At 32.2% G+C, this 23,697-nt stretch overlaps 1 protein-coding gene across 1 annotated transcript; it reads right to left on the reverse strand.

Moving 5' to 3' along the window:
- Nucleotides 1–364: 364 nt before the first annotated feature.
- Nucleotides 365–23,697, reverse strand: LOC142221241 (alpha-tocopherol transfer protein-like). Its single transcript, XM_075290899.1, has 3 exons — nt 23,479–23,697; nt 1,449–1,753; nt 365–1,377 (listed from the first exon to the last, which is right to left on the reverse strand). The coding sequence occupies exons 2-3, from the start codon at nt 1,751–1,753 to the stop codon at nt 756–758; spliced, it is 927 nt and encodes a 308-aa protein (XP_075147014.1). The 5' UTR covers nt 23,479–23,697; the 3' UTR covers nt 365–755.

Consider the following 23,697-nt stretch of genomic DNA (forward strand, 5'->3'; position numbering starts at 1 on the left):
GCCTAGGCACAACTACATGTTTTAAAAGCAGTATCTTCTGGATTGTTATAGCAGAAATCATCCAAACCACCATCTCATGGATAGACCCCCAGGAATGTAAGGGTTGATATCATCTCAAGCGCGATATCCAGCGCTACAAAAGAGAGCCTCTAGATAAAGCAGCGTACCAGGCAAGTGTGAACAGCATTCATGAGGATACTGTAGTCCGACCACTGCTCATAGCACTACCAGATCACTCTGGAAATATCCCACCATAGTCGCAGAGTTCCTTGATCTGGATACAAGCTGAAGTACCAAAGCTCAGAACATAAAAATGGATGAAATCACCTTTCTTTTCCCCCAAGTTGAAATTCATAACAAAACGTTGTTTTTTTTTCTATTGATATATATTTTTATTTGGTATAATTTTTTTTATTAAAATTATGAAAAGAAGAATGATGGTATAAATGAAATTTGAATATGTTGTCTATGTGTATGAGAACTGAGCAACAAAGTTAAGGCTTTTAATTAAAAAATAATGTTAATACAAAACAAAACCTAAACACAAAATTAAGCTATAATACGTAAATTAACCGAGCCCACATGACATGGACCATGGAGATGTAGTTCTCAAGGATCATAAATCAGCTATCCGGGTATATGAGTGAGTGTACATGTTTGAACCAGCAGATGTAGAAGTCAATGTGACAAGGTCGAAGGTCGCTGATACTTTTATGACTCTCTAGATATCCTGGCAAGGGGTTTGGTGTGATGCTTTAATCGATATTCAATTGTCTGAAGGTACCCTCCATACCGAAAAGATCATCGCTGGTCTTTGGTGAACCTGGACGCAAAGCTTCATTGGCCTTTTTCGATTCTTGTTCTTTGAACCATGGAGTGTATTGGGTTAATGTAACCTTCCATTTTTTAATTATATCATCAAGGCTGCCAGCTTTGCCACCATATTCATTGGGCAAGAGATCTTTGGGCACATCTTTGTAAAGACTCTCCAAATCCTTGTGGAAGGTTACACGGCTAATGAGCTTCTCCTTAACGAAAGGCTTGACAAACTTGAAGATGGTATCTACCAAGGGAGAGGTATTGAAGACATGGACTTCCTTGACCTTAACGGGATATGCCTCTTGGACACAAATCAAGAACTTTTTAATGGCGGCAGGTGAGAATTTGGCAAAATGAGTAGCAGTGGCAACAGCAGCATCCAAAATGAAAATATCACCAGCAATGCCCACGCTTTCTTCGGCTAGACGGACATCGCCCAACATAAGAGCAACCTTCATGGCATCGTTAACTTGGCTAGATTGAAAATCACAATCAATGCCCCGAATGAAAGTAATACGGCGTCCATTGGGAGTAATACCGGGCAATGTGGCGATTTGACTAAAATAAAAATAAGGCATATATGGGAGATAGTAAAAAGTTCACTTGAACGTTATAATGCAAGAACATACGCATAATCCAAAACAATATCCAATTCTGGACGGGCAATATCACGATCAGTGAAGAATTCGGGAATGGCATTACGCATAGTGTAGTACATGTCCAACTTCTTTTTCACCTTTTCCATGCTGAATTTGCAACCACGGAAGAAATTCGTTAAACGGGCATCATCCATATCCTTAGGCAAATGGGGTTGGGTATTCAACCATTCACGAATGGTCTTGATATCACGCTCGATTTCTTCAACATTTTCGGGTTCACGCAATTCTTCGCGAATGCTGACACGTTGTTGAGGTGTTGGGTGTGCGAACATCATCTGCAAGAGAAACGTAAAGAAATATATAAAGCGATGAATTAGGATATTACTATTTAGAATTGGATTTTGAGTTTTGGCCATTTCGATCTTCTGGATACATTTTGTAAAGATTGTTGAATTTCAGAAACTTTCAGAAAAAAATACATAAACTCTAAGATAATAATTTGAAAATACAGCTACAGTTAAAATATATTAATTTAAAATCTAAAGGCAATTAAATTAAAGTTATTTATAATATGTGTTTTTTTAATATTGAAAAAAAAAAAAAATGGATTACATTTAGTTCTTTTTTTAAATTTAATTTTGTAGCAAAAAAGTGTAACCAAATAATTAGGAAAATGTTCTTTTGGTCCAAAATGGTTCAATGAGCTGAGTTTTTTAGATGTGATTTTCTTTAATAATTTAGGATTTCATTATAATTCATTGTAACTCGCTAAATCGGCCATTTAAGGGATTTGCATTGCTTAAATTAATAAAAACCAACAAGTTTAAAAAAATAAATTTATTTGTTACTTTATTGGTTCATACCTCTATCTAAATAATGTCGATATTTTATAGTTATTTAAAAAATCAATGATTTATCTTTTATTATTTAACTATAATTGCGATTTAATATAATTTAATAACATTTAAATTAATTTAGTTTCACTTAATTAAATTTGTCTTTCTTCAGGTTTAATTGACATAGAAGTGACCCGAAGTTTTATAATGGCAACCCACAACTGGTACACAACTCCAAAAAAAATTGAACCCATCAGGAAAGAGAATGTAGTTATATTTCATTTATTACACATTTAATTTAATTTAAAAATTATTTAATTAATTTTATTTATAATAATTTTATTTATTAGGGAACTCAATCTCACCAGCATTATTGATAAGTTTAATCTTTTTTGGGTTCGGTCATGGTTTGGTTATGGTTTCAATGACTCTTATGGCCAGTTTCTCATACTCGGATTAATACATAACCGGTAATCTAGATTAATAAATTTTTGTATGGCATCAGCCGTATTATCGATACGATAAATAATAGCAAGACATTGAGAAACCGGGCTTAAGGTTAGGTTAGGTTAGGTGGTAGGCCGATGTATCAGGCTCACTTAGACTATTCAGTCCATTGTGACACCACATTGGTGAACTTCTCTCTTATCACTGAGTGCTGCCCGATTCCATGTTAAGCTCAATGACAAAGGACCTCCTTTTTATAGCCGAGTCCGAACGGCGTTCCACATTGCAGTGAAACCACTTAGAGAAGCTTTGAAACCCTCAGAAATGTCACCGGCATTACTGAGGTGGGATAATCCACCGCTGAAAAACTTTTTGGTGTTCGGTCGAAGCAGGAATCGAACCCACGACTTGTGCATGCAAGGCGGGCATTGCACCACGGTGGCTCCCTTAGTACACTGAAAAAAAAGCATGTCCGTTTCCAAAGATTTTGTCTTTACTTTAAAAATTTTGGTACTGATTCCGAGCCAAAGAAGCGGAGAATACAAGTAAGGATAATTTTAAGACACAATTCTCTTTTAAATTTGGGTTTTGTGTACTTGCTTCTGGGAAGTAAATTTTAATTTTTCGCTTTTTCAGCTTTTTTTCTTCATATGCTATCAAAGTCCTATAAAAACGATTTAACAACAACTTTATTTTCCAAATTCTGACTCGACTTCCAGTAGAAATTGTGCTATGTTTCAAGTAAATTTCATTAAATTTAAAGAATTTTTCTGAATTATTAAAGTCAAGGTGACCTTAGCCCAAACATTTTTTTCTTTCATGTTATGATACCCATGTTTAAGTGAAATCACTTAATTATAAGGACAATACGACTTCATTAAAAAGTTTATCGACTTTTGGACAAGGAAAAAAACTTTATATTAGAGAAATGCGTCTTCTATGCTAAGCAAAAATTGCATTCGTATTTTAAAGACATGAAAGACACGAAAATATTTGTTTCAGTGTATTAAACCCACGACACTATGAATATGACATGTATGGTAAACTTGACTGAATATGTATTGTAAACTTAAAACATTGTAACATATAGCCGGAAAAGGATATTCCAGCAATGGGTAAGTGGAAGTTGCAATTTATGAAACTTCCTGGAAAGAGACTCTCTTTATTTTCAATTTTTAATGTAATGATTTTTATAATATACAATTCACTATTGAAAATAAAGAAAGTCTATTGTCTGGGGAAATAAATTAAATTATTATTTTTTTCATTTGTATACGTTCATTATAGGTTCTAATAATTAATCGAATTTTTTTTTTTATTATTTTTTCCTTTTTTTATATGTTCATTATAGGTGCGAATAATTAATCGAGAATTCTTATTATATCCTCTAATCCATAACGTTATTGTATTTATACCACATTAAATATTAATAACAATTATATAGTTAGTAAAAATATTAATGATACCCATACATGAAACCTCTATAAAAATTGTATTGTTAGATACAATATCAATGATCCCCATTTCTACATGATCCCAACTTAGTAGTGATAACACTAATAGGCTGTAGATTTTTTATGACCTTAGATAATACAACAAACGATTTTCTTTATTAATCGGCGTTTATATTAAATATGAAAATAATTAAATATACAATGAAAACAATTTAATTGTAATTTTCTTTATGTGCTATTAATAAATTATTTTGAATGAGATTCATGTTTCCTTCTGTAGATAATACCCAGATTAATATGTAGAAATTTTCCGTTCTAGTTTGTTTTTCTTTTCACTTTATATACAATTTAAGTATTTCCCACTATTGGCATGACGATTTTATAATATGAGCTTAGCTTTTATTGTTCTTTATTTCCTCGGGTTTCCCTATTGCAATATTGGCTCTTGACTAGTACTAAAGCCTATTATAATGGACAGCAAAGTAATTGATCCCAATTACCGTTTAATTACAGCCAATCAATTACCAACAAAACCAAATTGAGTTCTGCAGTATGCTGGTAATTATTCATCCATGGTGTAAACCATTAAAATACAAGATAAGTGGACAAACCCATATATGAGAATTAAACCAAAAAGGGGCAAAAAAGAATTTGATCAATATTAAATATATGTACAGGATCTACTATCAAATGAGTTTTGATGATATATACCAGAGAACGCAAAACTATATGCATTTAGATATACATAAAATAGTACACATGCACCGAAAAAAAAGTAAACTGTTTTATAGAAAGAATGAACTACCTCGCACGAAAATTGATCTAAATTTTACTCCTTATTTTGAGATTTCCACAAAGCGTTGTTAAAACCAGGAAAATTTAATGCCCTTTTGTACTTTTTATCTGCAGTTCACGAAATTACATCCTCTCATAAAAGAAAAAATTAAATAAAGTGAAGAAGAAAATCATTGGCGTCAAATCATGACCATTTTAACCATATGATACATTCGTTCATTCTTACTATTATTGGGAATCCTACGATAATCTTCTTTTACTTTAGTTCATATTGAACTTATGTGTACGGTCATTGAACTTTATGCCCACATTTAGTTCATAAAATTTTTGAGGCATACTTAAAAAAGTAAAATTTCATTAAGTTGTGGAAAATTTCAGAAAAACTAATAAAATTTAACTTCTAGCAAATAACTTTTTTCCAATAAAAATAAGTTAAATTTAGCGTTAGTTTAACTACGGAATATTTTTTCTGTATGGGGTAGCTAGTATGAGTATGAAGCCGTTTCTCTCAGCGAAAAAATGTTTCAGTTCCAATGATTATTTTGTTTTGACATTTCATTTTGGTTTGTTCGTTAAGAGTCAGTTACAAACAGTAACTTGAATTGAATTTCGTATTTTCGTGACCAGTGTTACCGTTGAAAAAGTTACATAAAACGTTAATTGGCAAAAGCTGATCATATGACAGCGATTGCAACGAAAAAATAAAACTTAACAACTCTAAATAAAGCGTTAAGCGAGCGGTATATTCCCGTTTGTATAAAATGTTTCTAATTTGTGCATTTAGGTTAGGTCAACAGGTTGGCTGATAAGTCCCCGGTCTGACACATAGATGGCGTCGCTAGTATGTATTTTATTTTTATATAGTAAATATGCATTTTATTTTTATATAGTGTCAAAATTTGACGTCTGTAAGTCAATTAGTTTGTGAGATAGAGCGTCTTTTGTGAAGCAACTTTTTTTATTGTGAAAAAAAATGGAAAAAAGGGAATTTCGTGTTTTGATAAAATACTGTTTTCTGAAGAGTTTGTGAAATAGAGCGCCTTTTGTGAAGCAACTTTTCTTATTGTCAAAAAAAAAATGGAAAAAAAAAACGAATTTCGTGTTTTGATAAAATACTGTTTTCTGAAGGGTAAAAATATGGTGGAAGCAAAAACTTGGCTTTATAATGAGTTTCCGGTCACTGCCCCAGGGAAATCAACAATAATTGATTGGTATGCAAAATTCAAGCGTGGTGAAATGAGCACGGAGGATGGTCAACGCAGTGGACGCCCGAAAGAAGTGGTTACCGACGAAAACATCAAAAAAATCCACAAAATGATTTTGAATGACCGTAAAATGAAGTTGATCGAGATAGCAGAGGCCTTAAAGATATCAAAGGAACATGTTTGTCATATCATTCATCAATATTTGGATATGTGGAAGCTCTGTGCAAAATGGGTGCCGCGCGAGCTCACATTTGACCAAAAACAACAACGTGTTGATGATTCTGAGCGGTGTTTGCAGCTGTTAACTCGTAATACACCCGAGTTTTTCCGTCGATATGTGACAATGGATGAAACATGGCTCCATCACTACACTCCTGAGTCCAATCGACAGTCGGCTGAGTGGACAGCGACCGGTGAACCGTCTCCGAAGCGTGGAAAGCCTCAAAAGTCCGCTGACAAAGTAATGGCCTCTATTTTTTGGGATGCGCATGGAATAATTTTTATCGATTATCTTGAGAAGGGGAAAACCATCAACAGTGACTATTATATGGCGTTATTGGAGCGTTTGAATGTCGAAATCGCGGCAAAATGGCCCCATATGAAGAAGAAAAATGTGTTGTTCCACCAAGACAACGCACCGTGCTACAAGTCATTGAGAACGATGGCAAAAATTCATGAGTTGGGCTTCGAATTGCTTCCCCACCCACCGTATTCTCCATATCTGGCCCCCAGCGACTTTTTCTTGTTCTCAGACCTCAAAGGGATGCTCGCAGGGAAAAAAATTGGCTGCAATGAAGAGGTGATCGCCGAAACTGAGGCCTATTTTGAGGCAAAACCGAAGGAGTACTACCAAAATGGTATCAAAAAATTGGAAGGTCGTTATAATCGTTGTATCGCTCTTGAAGGGAACTATGTTGAATAATAAAACCGAATTTTGACAAAAAAAAATGTGTTTTTCTTTGTAAGACCGGGGACTTATCTGCCAACCTGCTAGGTATAGTGGCAGAGCGTTTTTTCTGGCTCACTTACACTATTCATGACATTGTGATTCTATGTTTAGCTCAATAACAAGGAAGCTCTTTTTTATAGCCGAGTCCTGACGGCGTTTCACTTTGAGTTGAAATCACTTAGAGAAGATTTGAAATATCCAGAAATGTTACCAGCATTACTGAGAGGGGATAATTCACCACTGAAAAACTTTTTGGTGTTTCGTCGAAACTGGGATACAACCCATTACCCTTATAATGCACGACAGACATGCTAACCATTGCACCTTGATGGCTCTCAGAAAATGTGTAGACTTCTACTTTTTTAGGATATCAAAAAAAACCGCAAGGCTCAAGAAAGGTTTGCAAATGCTACTAAAAACAAGTAAGAAAAGTCTAAGGTCGGGCGGGGCCGACTATATTATACCCTGCACCACTTTGTAGATCTAAATTTTCGATACCATATCACATCCGTCAAATATGTTGGGGGCTATATATAAAGGTTTGTCCCAAATACATACATTTAAATATCACTCGATGTGGACAGAATTTGATAGACTTCTACAAAATCTATTGACTCAAAATTTAAGTCGCTAACACTAGGGTGAAACACAATGTTAGTAAAAAAATATGGTCGAAATCAGAAAAACATATATATGGGAGCAATATCTAAATCTGAACCGATTTCAACCAAATTTGGCACGCATAGCTACAATGCTAATTCTACTCCCTGTGCAAAATTTCAACTAAATCGGAGTTAAAAATTGGCCTCTGTGGTCATATGAGTGTAAATCGGGCGAAAGCTATATATGGGAGATATATCTAAATCTGAACCGATTTCAACCAAATTTGGAATGCATAGCTACAATGCTAATTCTACTCCCTGTGCAAAATTTCAATTAAACCGTAGTAAAAGATTGGCCACTGAGGTCATATGAGTGTAAATCGGGCGAACGATATATATGGGAGCTATATCTAAATCTGAACCGATTTCAATAAAATTTGGCACTCTTATCTATATTATTAATTGTACTCCTAGTGCAAAATTTCAACCAAATTGGGGTAAAATTCTGGCTTCTGGGACCGGGCGAAAAATATGCATATATGGGAGCAATATCTAAATCTGAACCGATTTCAATCAAATTTTGCACACTTGACTATACGACCAAGTGTTATGTTTGTGCAAAATTTCAAGCAAATCAAGGTAAAATTCTGGCTTCTGGGTCCATATAAGTGCATATCGGGCGAAAGATATATATGGGAGCTATATCTAAATCTGAACCGATTTCTTCAAAAATCAATAGGGTTCTATTCTGAGCCAAAACACATACTTGTGCCAAGTTGAAGTCGATTGGACTAAAACTGCGACTTAGACTTTGATTACAAAAATGTGTTCACGGACAGACGGACATGGCTATATCGACTCAGGAGCCCACCCTGAGCATTTTTGCCAAAGACACCATGTGTCTATCACGTCTCCTTCTGGGTGTTGCAAACATATGCACTAACTTATAATACCCTGTTCCACAGTGTGGCGCAGGGTATCAAAAAAAAAACAAAAAACAAATTAATAAAGTCGCACAATGGTAACACTGTTTGTGGCTTTTTGAACCATCCATGTCATTTATAATCTACGATTCAGTACAATATGAGCAAGTATTGGGATATACTCTCACGTGAGTACTCATTTTCTCGTTTGTTTCAGTACCAGATAATCATTAACTTTTTTCAGTCTTTCTACATTAAAGCCCCGGAAAATCAAGAATGCCAGAGTCCTTTGGGTTCCAATGGCATCCGACCAATAATTTTATTCCTTTTTAATACTAGTGAAAAGGCTGATTGATATTTTTTTGAACTATTTTTGGATGTGTATGACGAAGGTGGATGATATCAGATTTGTGGTATTCGTTTTTTTAACATTCACCAACAATTACAGTGGCTGCTGCTATTATTACCAATTATGACGGCTTAAATTTTATGACACACAAAGTCATTTATTCAATATGTTTAAATATTGTAATAATAAACGATAATAAAACAACAAAATGGTATATGTCTCATTAATATGTTAATCCAAACTCAGCTATATTTCAATATGAATGCAACCTACATGCTTATCGAATATAATTTTATGCATGAATTAAACTGTTAACACTTTATTGGTTTCACATCTTTGATCCCAATATGAAAAAAAGAAAGATTAAAAAAATCCGCCAATTTGCTAGTTAAAAATTAAATTCCTAAAGCATGATTTTTGTTTTATTAAATTATGACACAAAAAGTGTGGCTCAAAAAAAATGTAGCAAAAAAAATTGTACAGATTTAATATCCGACATATAATCCCAAAAATCCGCTCATTATCTTTAGCTTTTTTTGTATGTACTGTGAATACAGCATCCCTTGAAGCTATAGTGGCTTAATTTAAAATCATCGCTTCATTCATTTTCTTTTTCGTTGTTCGTTCCATCATCATCAACAAAGTTTTAGCCATGGTAAACCTTGTAAATATCTAGCGAAGAGGAGGGACATGGACATTTACAAAGCAAGGGCTGAGTGGCATGGAATGCCACTGTCTGGTTCACTTTAATAATATCAAAAAGCACAAAACCTGACCATCGACACACTGATATATCTACTGCCACCAAACCAGCCATTTCTGTAGAGCTACAACAATGATTTTGTATTCAAATTATGTTCCGAGTTACGCTGTTTCTTTTCATGTTCATCTTTTCCCATCACTTCGCTTCCGCTTTGTGTAAATGATGCTAGTTAAAGGCTAAAAAAAGACAACATTTGGTATTTTTGGCCTTGATAGCAAGATTTACTTAATCTTAGTTTTTGCCAAGAGCCACAAAAACCACCAGAAAGCAGAAAGCTATATGGATGATAATAGAGATTACAGTTAATGTCTATTAAATAAACTAGATAGCCTAGAAGGGCAACTTGCTTAATTTAAGGAAATATGACTTATTTTTTAAAATTGAGTTGTATTTTATGGGAATTGGAAAATTATAATATCATTATCTTGTATAGATATGAGTTTTGCGTTGGTGCGGATGGCAAGATTCCTACTGTCCCTATCTACTATCAAAAATATATTAAAGCAAATTCGAAAGAAATTTGCCAAAAATCATTTTCACATTTTTTTGTAAATTTTTCATTAACTCGCTCTATTTTAAATTGGTTTGAGAATGGAAATTCATTATCATAAATATAACTCAAAAAAAGTCAATAGTATTTTCCATCTGCTACCCGCATAATGAAATAGAGTACAGTTATTTCATATTAAATAAACTAGCTATGTTAGAAGACCACTAGGCTTAGTGTGGAGGTAAAGGGTGATACGGTCAAAATTTGGTCAAGGGAAAATGCGTGTAAATCGGTGAAATCGTTTATTCAATCAAATTAATCAAATTAAATTTCTTTTTCAAGTTCAATTAGTATAAAATTCAGGAAAAATATTCAGTTAGGCTTTCGCTTTTCCAAATCCGAATTGCCGGGCCTCACGCTTGACACCTGCCATCAGATTTTGTACAGTCACCTTGTCCACCTTCTTCGCCGCAGAAAGCCAGTTTGCCTTGAACTGCTGCTCGTCCTTAGCAGTTTTTTTGGTCTTCTTTAGGTTCCGCTTGACAATAGCCCAGTATTCCTCAATTGGGCGGAGCTCTGGCGTGTTGGGAGGGTTCTTGTCCTTGGGAACCACCTGCACGTTGTTGACGGCGTACCACTCCATGGACTTTTTACCGTAATGGCAAGATGCCAAATCCGGCCAAAACAGTACGGAACAACCGTGTTTCTTCAGGAAAGGCAGCAGACGTTTTTTCAAACACTCTTTCACGTAAATTTCTTGGTTGACAGTCCCGGAAGCTATGAAAATGCTGCTTTTCAAGCCACAGGTACAGATGGATTGCCAAACCAGATATTTCTTTGCGAACTTTGACAGTTTTATATGCTTGAAAATATCTGCTACCTGTCCCCTTCCTTTTGCCGTATAAAACTCCTGTCCCGGAAGCTGCTTGTAGTCGGCTTTGACGTAGGTTTCGTCGTCCATTACCACGCAGTCAAACTTCGTCAGCATCGTCGTGTACAGCCGTCGTGTACAGCCTCCGCGCTTTGGCCGTCGTATTTTGTTTATCATCGCGATTTGGAGTCACTACCTTCTTGTAAGTCGATAGTCCGGCTCGTTTATTGGCTCGATTGTAGACGATACACCCAGCTTATTTGCGGCATCTCGGAGAGAGAGGTTAGATTTTCGCTTGAAACTACCGGGAACTCTTTTTGTCGTCTCAGCGGCTTCCGGTTTTCGATTTCCCCCCGATCCAGACTTCCTGGCTGTCGACAAACGTTCCCCAAACACTTTAATTACATTTGTAACGGTTGATTTGGCAACTTTTAGCGATTTTGCCAGCTTTGCGTGCGAGTAGCTCGGATTTTCGCGATGCGCGAGCAAAATTTTGATACGCTGCTCTTCTCGCTTGGACGGCATTTTGACAACTGAAGAGTGAATTCCAAAATCAAAATAGGAGCAACATTCTACACACACACACCTTCAAAATGAGGGGTGTTCAGGTTTTTTAAATGCAAAATTGAAAGAAATACGTCAAGTTTGTATTGATCAAATTTTGACCGTATCACCCTTTAAATCAATTATTTTGGAAATTATGTATCATTTTATAGGAATTCCACTGTAAATTTTTTATATCATAAACATAACTGTAGACTTATGGTTCGTATGCTCAAAATTGGTTGGCTTGCATTAAGAACTAGAGGTGTGCGCGTAACACGAAATTTTCGTAACACGCGTGATTCACTCACGAGCACACCTCTATTAAGAACTAAATAATCTCTAGGTTGATTATATACACTTGGTGGGTGCGAGATTCCTACTGTTCCTATCTATTACAAGACAAAACATGTAAGCAAATTCTAATTAATCAACCTTTCAGTAAACCACCAATTTTTCAATAATTTGAAAGTCAGCCTTTTTTAACTTAGATTTTGAATCTTATACTAAAAAATATTGTCTTGACCTAAGAACAAAATATTCACAACCACATCTCCCATTTGCGGCAGAAATAGTTTTGATCTAACTAAATTTGATTTTTTATTCTCTTCTTGTTGAAGGTTCCTATCAAAACCACACACGCACCCACCATGTGTAAGTTGATCTATGACTTGATATGTTAATTAAGCTCAGGGAGGCCTCAAATATGCGTAAAAAAATGCCCTGTCTAACATCTCCCAGCTTCAAGCTGTCAACAAAAAAGCCGTATGCCGAAATGTATATTTTTTCATTTCAATATTTATTTTTTTTTTAATTTTACTTTTTTATTAAGCCGACACGAGACTAGCTGACAGACTGCTTGGCAGACAATTAATATGTGTATACTTGCCAGATAGACACCACTCCAGCAAGTCAGAGCATTTGATGTGAAATGTTAATGCTGCACCATACAATGAAGAAAAAAATCAGTCAAGTTCAAAGAGCTTGTCAAAATTGAATTATCTCCTGTGACGTGATGTCTTTAGATTGTGTTTATGTAGCTAATGTAAGGCAATGATTTACCTTGTCCCTGGTCAAGGTAGGGTGGAGCTCTACATACAGAAATTTTTTTTTCACTAAAAACCATAACAAACAAACGTAAGTCGATCGGATGGGGATATTAAAGAAGGTCTCTTGTCATATTGGGCTAAACATAGAATAGAAATAGGCAACACTCATTGATATTTATTTATTTATTGTTGCTTCTAATCACAAAAATCATTTAGCCAATTAATTTTTAATTGAAATGTCTTCATATCAATAACCATAGTTCAATTAAAAACATAGTTGAAATTCAATTAAAAATTAATTTATACCAGTAATTAAAGTTTTGTTGGATCGATTAAATTTTTGATTAAATATTTTTGAAAATTCTATTAAAAGTTTAATTGAAATATTTTGGTGATATTTTTTACCTGTGTGGTATCACAGGATACTTTGAGCTCAATTTAGGTTTTCTATTTAAACGGCAGATTAATTAAATTAATTTGAACTTAGCATTTTAATGTATCTATAGGTTTTTTTTTTCGTTGATAGCCACACCGTGATGGACTAAGAACAGAGAACTGGTTTACTTTGAACAAATAAAAATGGGCAACACTGACATCAGCTGTTTAAATACATTTACACAAAATAAGAAAAATCATACATTTTTATTCTAGAAATTTTTCAAATAGGAACAAATATTTGCCAGAGAGATGATTTATGATACTTTACGACTTTCATCTTATCGATAAAATCGATCACAATAAATAATCATTGTGAATTAAAGAAACGTCACTTTAGTCAAATTCAATCTGGCAATACCGTGCAGTACTTAAAAAAATCTGGCCCTATATTAATCAACAATTTTTTACAATGTACTTTATTAGCCATTATAAAACCTCTTGCTCTCCCACTTCCTTACCAATGAACAGCAAGAAAGAAAGAAGGAACAAATGAGCAAACAAAAAAACAACTACAAAAGATTAAAAAGAGATGATAATAATTGAAATCTGTTGCGTAGCTTGATGAATATTTACTTAAATTATTGTTGTAAATTGTTATTAAACTCATGGCTCTGTTGGATATTATAATCAAAATTGTTTGTGGTTTCTTTACGGGATGTGTTTGGCTTTGAGGTATGGCTTCGGTTTTTATTCTTGTGTTGTTTTTTGTTTTGGTTTTGCACGATAACCTTGTAAAAAGTTTGATAATTGAACATGAAAATATTTAACTTGAATGTTTTGGGTTCAGAAACCCCCTACTTGTTTCTCCGCCTTTGTAATATTAGCAAATTTGCCAAAGTTATTGTAATCTCTGCCCCTTTGTAAGATGAAATAACCCCTATTGGTTATAAACTTAAACCTTTATCGGTGATTATTTTCAAATTTTTTGTGGTTGTTTGTTTTTTGTTTTAAATACCTAGGTGTCCGTTAATGACCAATAAAGTGTTTTGTAGTTAGACAAAAAAACTAATTTGGTCTTTGTGGCCCTTTTTAATTGGGTGTGAAAATGAATGAAATGAAAAAAAAATATTAATTATTTTTGCAATTTTTTGTTTGTATATAAATTTATAAGTATTTAAACATTTTAGCTGACAATTTTGACAGTCATTGATGGCATTAAATAATTGACTTTGTTTCCATTAAATCTGAACACATTTTCTAGATACTCAAATAACTGGAATGTTGTGAACCATCCTCAGATCAAAATACTGAATTTGAAAAAAAGTGCTAATTATTAATATTATTACTATTTAGTTCAATTTAACGAATTTTATTTTCCAATATTTTTTATATGGTATAAATAGTTTGATTTTTGTTAAGACTTTCAACTAATTGAATGTAATCCAAATTAATATTAAATTAATTAAATGTAGTTTATTTATATGTAATTGAAAGTAATTAATTAATGGTAAACTATTTATTTTAATTTAAACTATTTGTTTTGTATAAACTAATTATTTTGTATAATTTAATTCAGTTTAGTTCAAATTCATTTAAGTCGTAATTGTAATTTAATTTTGTTTAAATGTAATTGATAGTATTAAAATTTATTACTTTATTTAATTATTTAATATTTTTACACAATATGATGGTGGCAGCCTTTTATTGCTGCGAGGGAAACCAATATTTTGATTTTATTTCTCTAGAAAATTTTGTCAAAATTTTATTTCTCTAGAAAATTTTGTAAAAATTTTATTTCTCTAGAAAATTTTGTCAAAATTTTATTTTTCTGGAAAATTTTGTAAAAATTTTATTTCTATAGAAAATTTTGTCGATATTTTATTTCTCTAAAAAATTTTGTCAAAATTTTATTTCTATAGAAAATTTTGTCAACATTTTATTTCTATAGAAAATTTTGTCAAAATTTTGTTTCTATAAAAAATTTAATCAAAATTTTATTTCTATAAAAATTTTTGTCAACATTTTATTTCTATAAAAAATTTTGTCAAAATTTTGTTTCTATAGAAAATTTTATTTTTAAAGAAAATTTTGTCAAAATTTTGTTTCTATAGAAAATTTTGTCAAAATTTTATTTCTATAGAAAATTTTGTCAAAATTTTATTTCTATAGAAAATTTTGTCAAAATTTTATTTTTATAGAAAATGTGTCAAAATTTTATTTCTATAGAAAATTTTGTCAAAATTTTATTTTTATAGAAAATTTTGTCCAAATTTTGTTCCTATAGAAAATTTTGTCAAAATTTTGTTTCTATAGAAAATTTTGTAAAAATTTTATTTTTATTTTTTATTTCTATAGATTTTATTTCTCTAGAAAATTTTTTTGAATTTATTCTGATAATTGGTTGATAGTTTTGCTGCAAGTAGAGGATGCTGATGAGGAATGTGGTAATTCCGAAACGTGCGTCCATCCAACCATCTTGCAGTCTATAGGGCTTTGCCCAAATAAATTTGACAAACATTCTTTTCCTCTGTTGGTTAAGCTACACTTGTAGTTTACTCAATGTATGGTTTTAAGCTGCAATAAAAAGCAACAACAATGCCAAAATTTTATTTCTATAGAAAATTTTTTCAAAATTTTATTTCTTTAGAAAATTTTGTCAAAATTTTATTTTTTACAAAATTTTGTAAAAATTTTATTCCTATAGAAAATTTTATAAAAATTTTATTCCTATAGAAAATTTTGTCAAAATTTTATTTCTATAGAAAATTTTGTAAAAATTGTATTTCTATAGAAAATTTTGTAAAAATTTTATTTCTATAGAAAATTTTGTAAAAATTTTATTCCTATAGAAAATTTTGTAAAAATTTTATTCCTATAGAAAATTTTGTAAAAATTTTATTCCTATAGAAAATTTTGTCAAAATTTTATTTCTATAGAAAATTTTGTAAAAATTTTATTTCTATAGAAAATTTTGTAGAAATTTTATTTCTATAGAAAATTTTGTCAAAATTTTATTTTTATAGAAAATTTTGTCAAAATTTTGTTTCTGTAGAAAATTTTGTCAAAATTTTATTTCTATAGAAAAGTTTGTTAAAATTTTATTTTTATAGAAAATTTTGTTAAAATTTTGTTTCTATAGAAAATTTTGTCAAAATTTTATTTCCATAGAAAATTTTGTCAAATGTTTATTTCTATAGAAAATTTTGTCAAAATTTTATTTCTATAGAAAATTTTGTCAAAATTTTATTTCTATAGAAAAGTTTGGGTAATATGAGCTAATTATATACAGGGTTGCCCTTCTATAAATGAAGAAGATGAGGTGCTGAATATTATGTTTCTAAAACATTGGGTTAGGGAAAATTTTTAAAAAAATAATAAAAATAAACTAGGTTAGGTTAGGTGGCAGCCCGATATATCAGGCTCACTTAGACTATTCAGTCCAGTGTGATACCACAGTGGTGAACTTCTCTCTTATCACTGAGTGCTGCCCGATTCCATGTTAAGCTCAATGACAAGGGACCTCCTTTTTATAACCGAGTACCACGGCGTTCCACATTGCAGTGAAACCACTTAGAGAAGCTTTGAAACACTCAGAAATGTCACCAGCATTACTGAGGTGGAATAATCCACCGCTGAAAAACTTTTTGATGTTCGGTCGAAGCAGGAAACAAACCCACGACCTTGTGTATGCGTGGCGGGCATGCTAACCATTGCACCACGGTGGCTCCAAAAAATAAACTAAAGTCAAATAATTGTTTGCTTTGTAAATAAGTAAAATATTGCATCAGTTTAACGATAGACTTTTTTGTTCTGTGTAGCGTATCTGAACTCGCTTACAGCAACACATTCAGTGTTCTTGGATTTAATTTTGCAACAGTGACACAGTTTCAACACTTTCACTAAATTCACACGATCGGTGAATAAAGCCAACAGTTGCATCTAAAATGCAGAATTGTCTTGCATTTGCAGCATCCCTCCTGGTTGTCATCATTGTCATGGTTGAGGAATGTTCAGTTTTAACGTTGTTGTGTTGTTTTCGTTGTGGCTTTGTAGGCAAAAATGGGGCAAATGTATGCGGTAACAGCTTCAGTTAAGATGGGCAACATTCACTCTCAGTCATGGCAGCAACAAAATTTTGCTTTTTAGTATTTGTATTAATTACTGAGCAGAGATTTTGTCTTTAAACCACATCACACACACCATACCACACATTTTTGGTCAATTCCGGGACTAACATACGATTTTTTTGGTTTCCTCTCGCTCTCTGTAAAAATTCATTTTTTTGAAGTAATAACAAAAACACATGCTACTATGATTACGCTTGCCTCTTTGCAGACATATGTACTTTGTTGTTGCATTCATGGTTACAACTTGTCATCATGAGTTAGTGTTTGGGTGTCGGTGTGTGTGTTGAAGTAGTACCAGCAACATTTGCTTGTTGCAGCATCGATTGCAAAACTTCTGCTGTAAACTTAACGAACAGGTTTAGTAATGGGCCCCAACACTGCAGTGGTACACTTAGAGAGGCTACTTAAATCAACAACTAGTGTTTTTCATATTGTTGTTGTTGTTATTTGATGAACTAACAACTCTCATTATTTTGTGAGTTTAAGTTATAAAGTTCGTTTGTAAAATATTACAATAGTATGTATGTATGTCTAAAACATTATACCAAAGCAATAGAAATAAGGTGTATCCATTAAAAGGGCAGTGAAAAGGCCAGTAAATGGGAGAGAATAATTACTAAAATAGATTATAATTTTCTTTATTGTTTTATTTTTATTTTTGTTTATATTGTTGGGGTTGATGCAATATTTTAATATCCGCTAACAAATGAATAATTGCGTTAAGGCTACGTAAGTTCAAATAATGTGACACTTCTGAGGGACCAGTCTAATGGTGAGATCATAGAATAGCGAATGACTTAGAGCTTTATAATTATTTTAAATCTTTAACTATAGTATGGAAGTAAATATGGAAAATTTTGTATTATAAGGTAAATTATAAGTTTAATATATTGTGGTGTTTTGAAAATAGGTCTACTAGAAATATTTGCCCTACACCTTACTCTCTATATATGGGAGCCACCGTGGTGCAATGGTTAGCATGCCTGCCTTGCATAGACAAGGTAGTGGGTTCTATTCCTGCTACGACCAAAAAGTTTTTCAACGGTGGATTATCCCACCTCAGTAATGCTGGTGACATTTCTGAGGGTTTCAAAGCTTCTCTAAGTGGTTTCACTGCAATGTCGAACGCCGTTCGGACTCGGCTATAAAAAGGAGGTCCCTTGTCATTGAGCTTAACATGGAATCGGGCAGCACTCAGTGATAAGAGAGAAGTTCACCACTTTGGTATCACAATGGACTGAATAGTCTAAGTGAGCCTGATACATCGGGCTGCCACCTAACCTAACCTACTCTCTATATACTGATCAGCTCAAAACACATCAAGAGTCGATATAACCCTGCATCCTAAAAAAATCGCTTCTGTAATATATACCCCAAACACATTTTGCTTCAAGCATATATATTTTCAGGATTGGTCCAAATAAAATATTGTTTGTATTGTTCAAACATATTATGTTTCACCTTAGGGCATACACTGGTAGAAAAAAATTGGTTACTTCCGTTATTTTACTTGCAGCATACTCTCTAGGTCTCTCTTTCTAAACACATATATGTTTATAAGCTATTTCTAAATTAATATATGTTTGCATCTAAGCATATTATATTTGCAAACATTTTATGTCCCAAACATTTATACTAGTTTATGAACATTATATGCTTGTACTTTAAAAATGTTGTGTTAAAAACGTGAGTTCCAAACATATAAGTTGTACACACAAACAGTCCTTTTCGTCCGTGTAGGCATTATATTCAATTGTATTTGTTATTCTATTCGATTTCAAGAAAGTTCGATTATGCACTGAAAAAATATTGTCGTGAGGTCAAAGATTCCATGCCTTTTGAATTTGAATGCGAATTTTTCTTAGCATAGAAGACACATTTCTCTGATATGAGAGTTTGTTTCCTTGTCCAAAAGTCGAAACAACTTTTCAACGATGTCGTTTTGTCTTTATAGTTAGGTGATTTGACTTAAAAATGGGTATCTTTACATGAAAGAAAATTTTGACTTGACTTTAATAGTTTAGAAAAATTTTTTAAAAGTCATGAAATTTTCTTTACATTTGATGTATTTTTGCATCTTTACTAAAAAAGGATATCTCTATTTTAAAGACGTTTTTTACTTGAAGTTGAGTGTAAATTTGTAAATTTAAGTTTATGTCAAATTAAAAATTATTTCCTAGAATTTGATATGCAAAACGTAAATTTAAAATAGAATTGTGCCTTAGATTTACCCTTATTTATATTTTCCGATTCTTTGGCTCGGAATCTATACCAAAATCATTAGTGTAAAGACACAATCTTTGACACCGGATAGGGTCCACTTTTTATGAATCCCTCATATGAACTGTTGTAAAATCCATTCATATTTTAAAAAGCTGTCACGAGTTTCTACTAAATTTAAAATTATTCAGTTGGAGTTCCGAATAATTTTAAGATTTTTATCTATCGAATTTGAGAGCTTTTGATGATTCATAGAACATATCGGCTATATTGCACACTACTTAAAAGCATAGAACTTTTGAATCATATGTATGTTACTTTACATATGATTCAAAAATCTTCAACTTATGTATCATCGAATTATAATAAAATTTTATATTTTATATCCCTATTTTATATCTCGACGAAATTTTATTCTCTAATAGTTGGCATTCAAGTTTCCTATAAATTTATAGTAATATCAATTATACCAAGTGGATTGTGAAATCGAATAAAGAATAATAAGTAAGTGTGTCTCTGTGTGAATAATAAATTAAGAACTTATAATACATATTCAAAAATATTGGGAAATTAGAACAAGGTCATCGTAGATACGTCACCGAATCGATTAATTTTGAAAATTATTACGATAGTAAAAGCTGCTTGCATACTTCACCAACAATTAATAAATTAATTAAAAATTTAATTAATTCTAGAAACTGATGTCCTTATTTGTTTAAACATTATTTGAATGGCCACATTGAAGGTCTCAAACTACATAATATTGATAGATTTTGTAATTGAATCTCATTAAATTGATACTAAAATTAATTTATTTTTATTTTACATTAACTATTATTTTTAGTCAAATGAAATGTTCCTTAGGTGGCAGCCAGATGTATCAGGTTCACTTAGACCATTCAGTCCATTGTGGTACCACATTGGTGAACTTCTCTCTTATCACTGAGTGCTGTCCGATTCCATGTTAAGCTCAATGGTTCCACATTGCAGTGAAACCACTTAGAGAAGCTTTGAAAACCTCAGAAATGTCACCAGCATTACTGAGGTGGGATAATCCACCGATGAAAAATTTTTTGGTGTTAGGTCGAAGCAGGAATCGAACCCACGACTTTGTGTATGCAAGGCGGGCATGCTAACTATTGCATCACGGTGGCTCCCGTTCCTTATCTCCAGTATGTTTCACAAATTTTACGTACAAAACGTGGTCATAAAAATTAATGATAAATAGTTTCAATTTTTTTAAATTCGTACAATTTAAAAAATGGAATATATACAGTCGTAAAATATTGACTGGAAGAATCTAAAGCAGAAGCCCTCAGAAATATAGAAATAGAAATATTTTGAGAGCTTAAAGGAACTTAACGTATTCAATATCGTATCCATAAGAGCTACAAGAACTTATACGGGCATACTGAATGTTCCTCGAACTTATACTTGTGATTGTGCAAGAGCTTGATAAAAATGAAAAGATACAACCGCAGACAATGTTTATATTGACATTTTGAAGGTCAAAAATTACGGAAAATGTTTATGGTATTATGATCATATACCCAGCAAAAAAAGAGCTTCCAAAAAAGTAGCTTGGATCCCCAATCTGTGATCCGGAAGTAGTGCAAACTTGGATCATCTCCAATGAATTTTACATGGACTTGTCATAGGACGGAAATACTCCCTTTTTAGATCCTTTGCATTGCTTTAGAAGTTGTGCCCTGGAAGTTAATTTGAATTAAGAAATTTAAAACGCGAAAAAGAAATTTTTTCAACCAATTTAATTTTTTTCAACCATATTTTTTATTACACTATTATTTTCCTATTACCTAATTTTTTACAATTTGAAAAACTTTTTCGCTCCAACCAGGGGTTGAACCTGGGTTTGATGGCACCATAATAGAAAGCCTTAGCACACTCAGCCACAAACGCCATTGAACATAAAGCGTCGAAAGGTCAATTCAAATATTTGTTATATGATCGTAATACGACACCAAAGAATTACATTCTAATTGCTTCTCGAGATGTTCTTTATTAGTATGAACGATAAAATAAGAAACGCAGTTTCAAATCTCACCAGAGGTAATTTTTTATCAAATATTTTTCTAAAAAAATATTTTTTTATGTTTTGCATCGTTTTTATTTTTTATTTTCGGCATATATTTTCGTATAAATATATTTAAAAATCAACAAAAAAATTAAAAATCCTCGTAATTTGCAAACCCCTTCTCAAAAGAACTTCCATGGAAGCGAAAAAGTCAAACGGCACAGGTTATTTTTTTTTATTTATTTATTAATTTTCTATTTTTTTTAATATTCTATTTTTTTTTTGTGAAATTTAATTGTTCAAAATTTGCACTTAAAATAGTCTGATTACATACTTTCTAATACTTGTCCACAAGGACTGCATCGGAAGTAGAAAAAAATCATTGGGGAATCCCAAGATACGCTTTAGAAGAAATGTTTGTGGACTTGTCCAAAAGAACTGCATCGGAAGTTGAAAAAAATCGATGGAGGATTCTGGGATGGGCTTTAAAAGAAATGTTTGTGGAACAACTTCCATTTTTTTTTGTTGGGTAGCTGGGTAGCCTTTACTACAATAAATAAATTGAGCTTGTCATTGACCATGGAGGATAATGGATATATTTATTTGATAACAATGGGAGTTCTGTGGCAAGGGCCATCTATCATAAACTCAACTTCGAATTGCCGAAAAACGTATGAGATATCAATATAGTATTTTTGTATGGCGGAAAACCAGAAGTGATGTCTGTATGGCCGGGAGATTTAACCACCCAGCAAAAAAAGCGTCGCCAAAAAAGTAGTGAGGTTAGGTTAGGTTAGGTGGCAGCCCGATGTATCAGGCTCACTTAGACTATTCAGTCCATTGTGATACTACATTGGTGAACTTCTTTCTTTAAAAAAGTAGTGAAAATGTTCTTTTTGGATCCGGAAGTGGTGCCAAATTGGCGCAGAAGCGATGAATTTAATATGGACTTGTCATAGGACGGATGTCCACCATATCAACAACCGTTGCAATGAATTTGCATCACTTTTTAAGGTGTGATGCGAATTTAGTGGTTTGTATGTGAATTAAGAAATTTTGTGATATTTTGACAAATAAACAATTTTTATTTTTTTATGATTTTTAATGCATTATAACGCTTGTCTGGAACGTTTGACATAAAATAATTTCAAAAATTTGCAATTTTTCTACAAAGAAATCAATAATTTTTTCGGCAAAATTTAAATAGTTTGTACCATTTTATTAATTCTATTAAAAATATGAAAACAGCGAGTTATAAAAAAAATAACTCAAATGAACTTTCTGTGCAGTTAAAATAAAGAACATCTTTGGGAGGACATTTTTGGAAGTGCTTTTAAAGTTGTGCCTTTAGAAGAACGTGCAATTTTTTTGTTGCTGGGCCCATTTGAGAAAGTTGTCGGTGTTCTCAGAGATAAATCCAGGGTGCATCAAAGATTTCACATTGTGGAACAAATTGTTTTTTTTTTATTTTTTGATAATTTTAAGGTATTTTTACTAAAATTTAGTTTTAGTTTTTCTTTAAAACATCCAGCTTTTGATACCATTTTTAAAGTACAAGGTTGATAAAATCATTACACTTGCATCTCAAATTAAAAGAAGTTTCAAAAACAATTCGTGATCCTGTTTAACGTTTTACGGATCATTCAAATATGAAACAATTAGATCCTGGGAAACATAATCCTATTTAATCCTACAAATTATAATTTATAATTTCACCATAAAACAAACATTTCAATAATTTCGAAGAACTTTAGTATTTTTAAAATATTATAATAATTTTTTTTAACTCATTAACGAATTAGACTTCATCAGTTTTATAAAGATTTCACTCTTTTTTAAATTTTTTAATATTTGTTTTTGCATTGTTTGACACACTTCACTTCCATCAATATTTAATGACCACATTCAAATTTCTATATTTTTTTAGTTAAAAAAAAAAAGTTTTTTTTTTTTTTTTTTTCTGAAATTCCACAATTTTTAAAACCGAGTGTTTATATTGTATTATTTGCAGCCAAAAGTCTTACCTTGAAAGCTAAATGTATTTGGCAAACTTAAAAGTAAATCCACAAATTTTTCTTATTGTTATTTTTAAATTTGGAAGGATAATCCAAAGTGGCAGCAGGAACTGTTGTTAAGCTAAAACAAAAGACCGAGCTTAAACCGAAAAATCCAAGGCGGTTAGTTTAGCGATTAGTAAATGTACGACCGTCTCGGACAGAGTAAAATCTGCAACTGTGTAGCAA

Source organism: Haematobia irritans, chromosome 1 (assembly GCF_050003625.1).
Source record: "Haematobia irritans isolate KBUSLIRL chromosome 1, ASM5000362v1, whole genome shotgun sequence".
In the NCBI taxonomy this organism is placed as follows: domain Eukaryota; kingdom Metazoa; phylum Arthropoda; class Insecta; order Diptera; family Muscidae; genus Haematobia; species Haematobia irritans.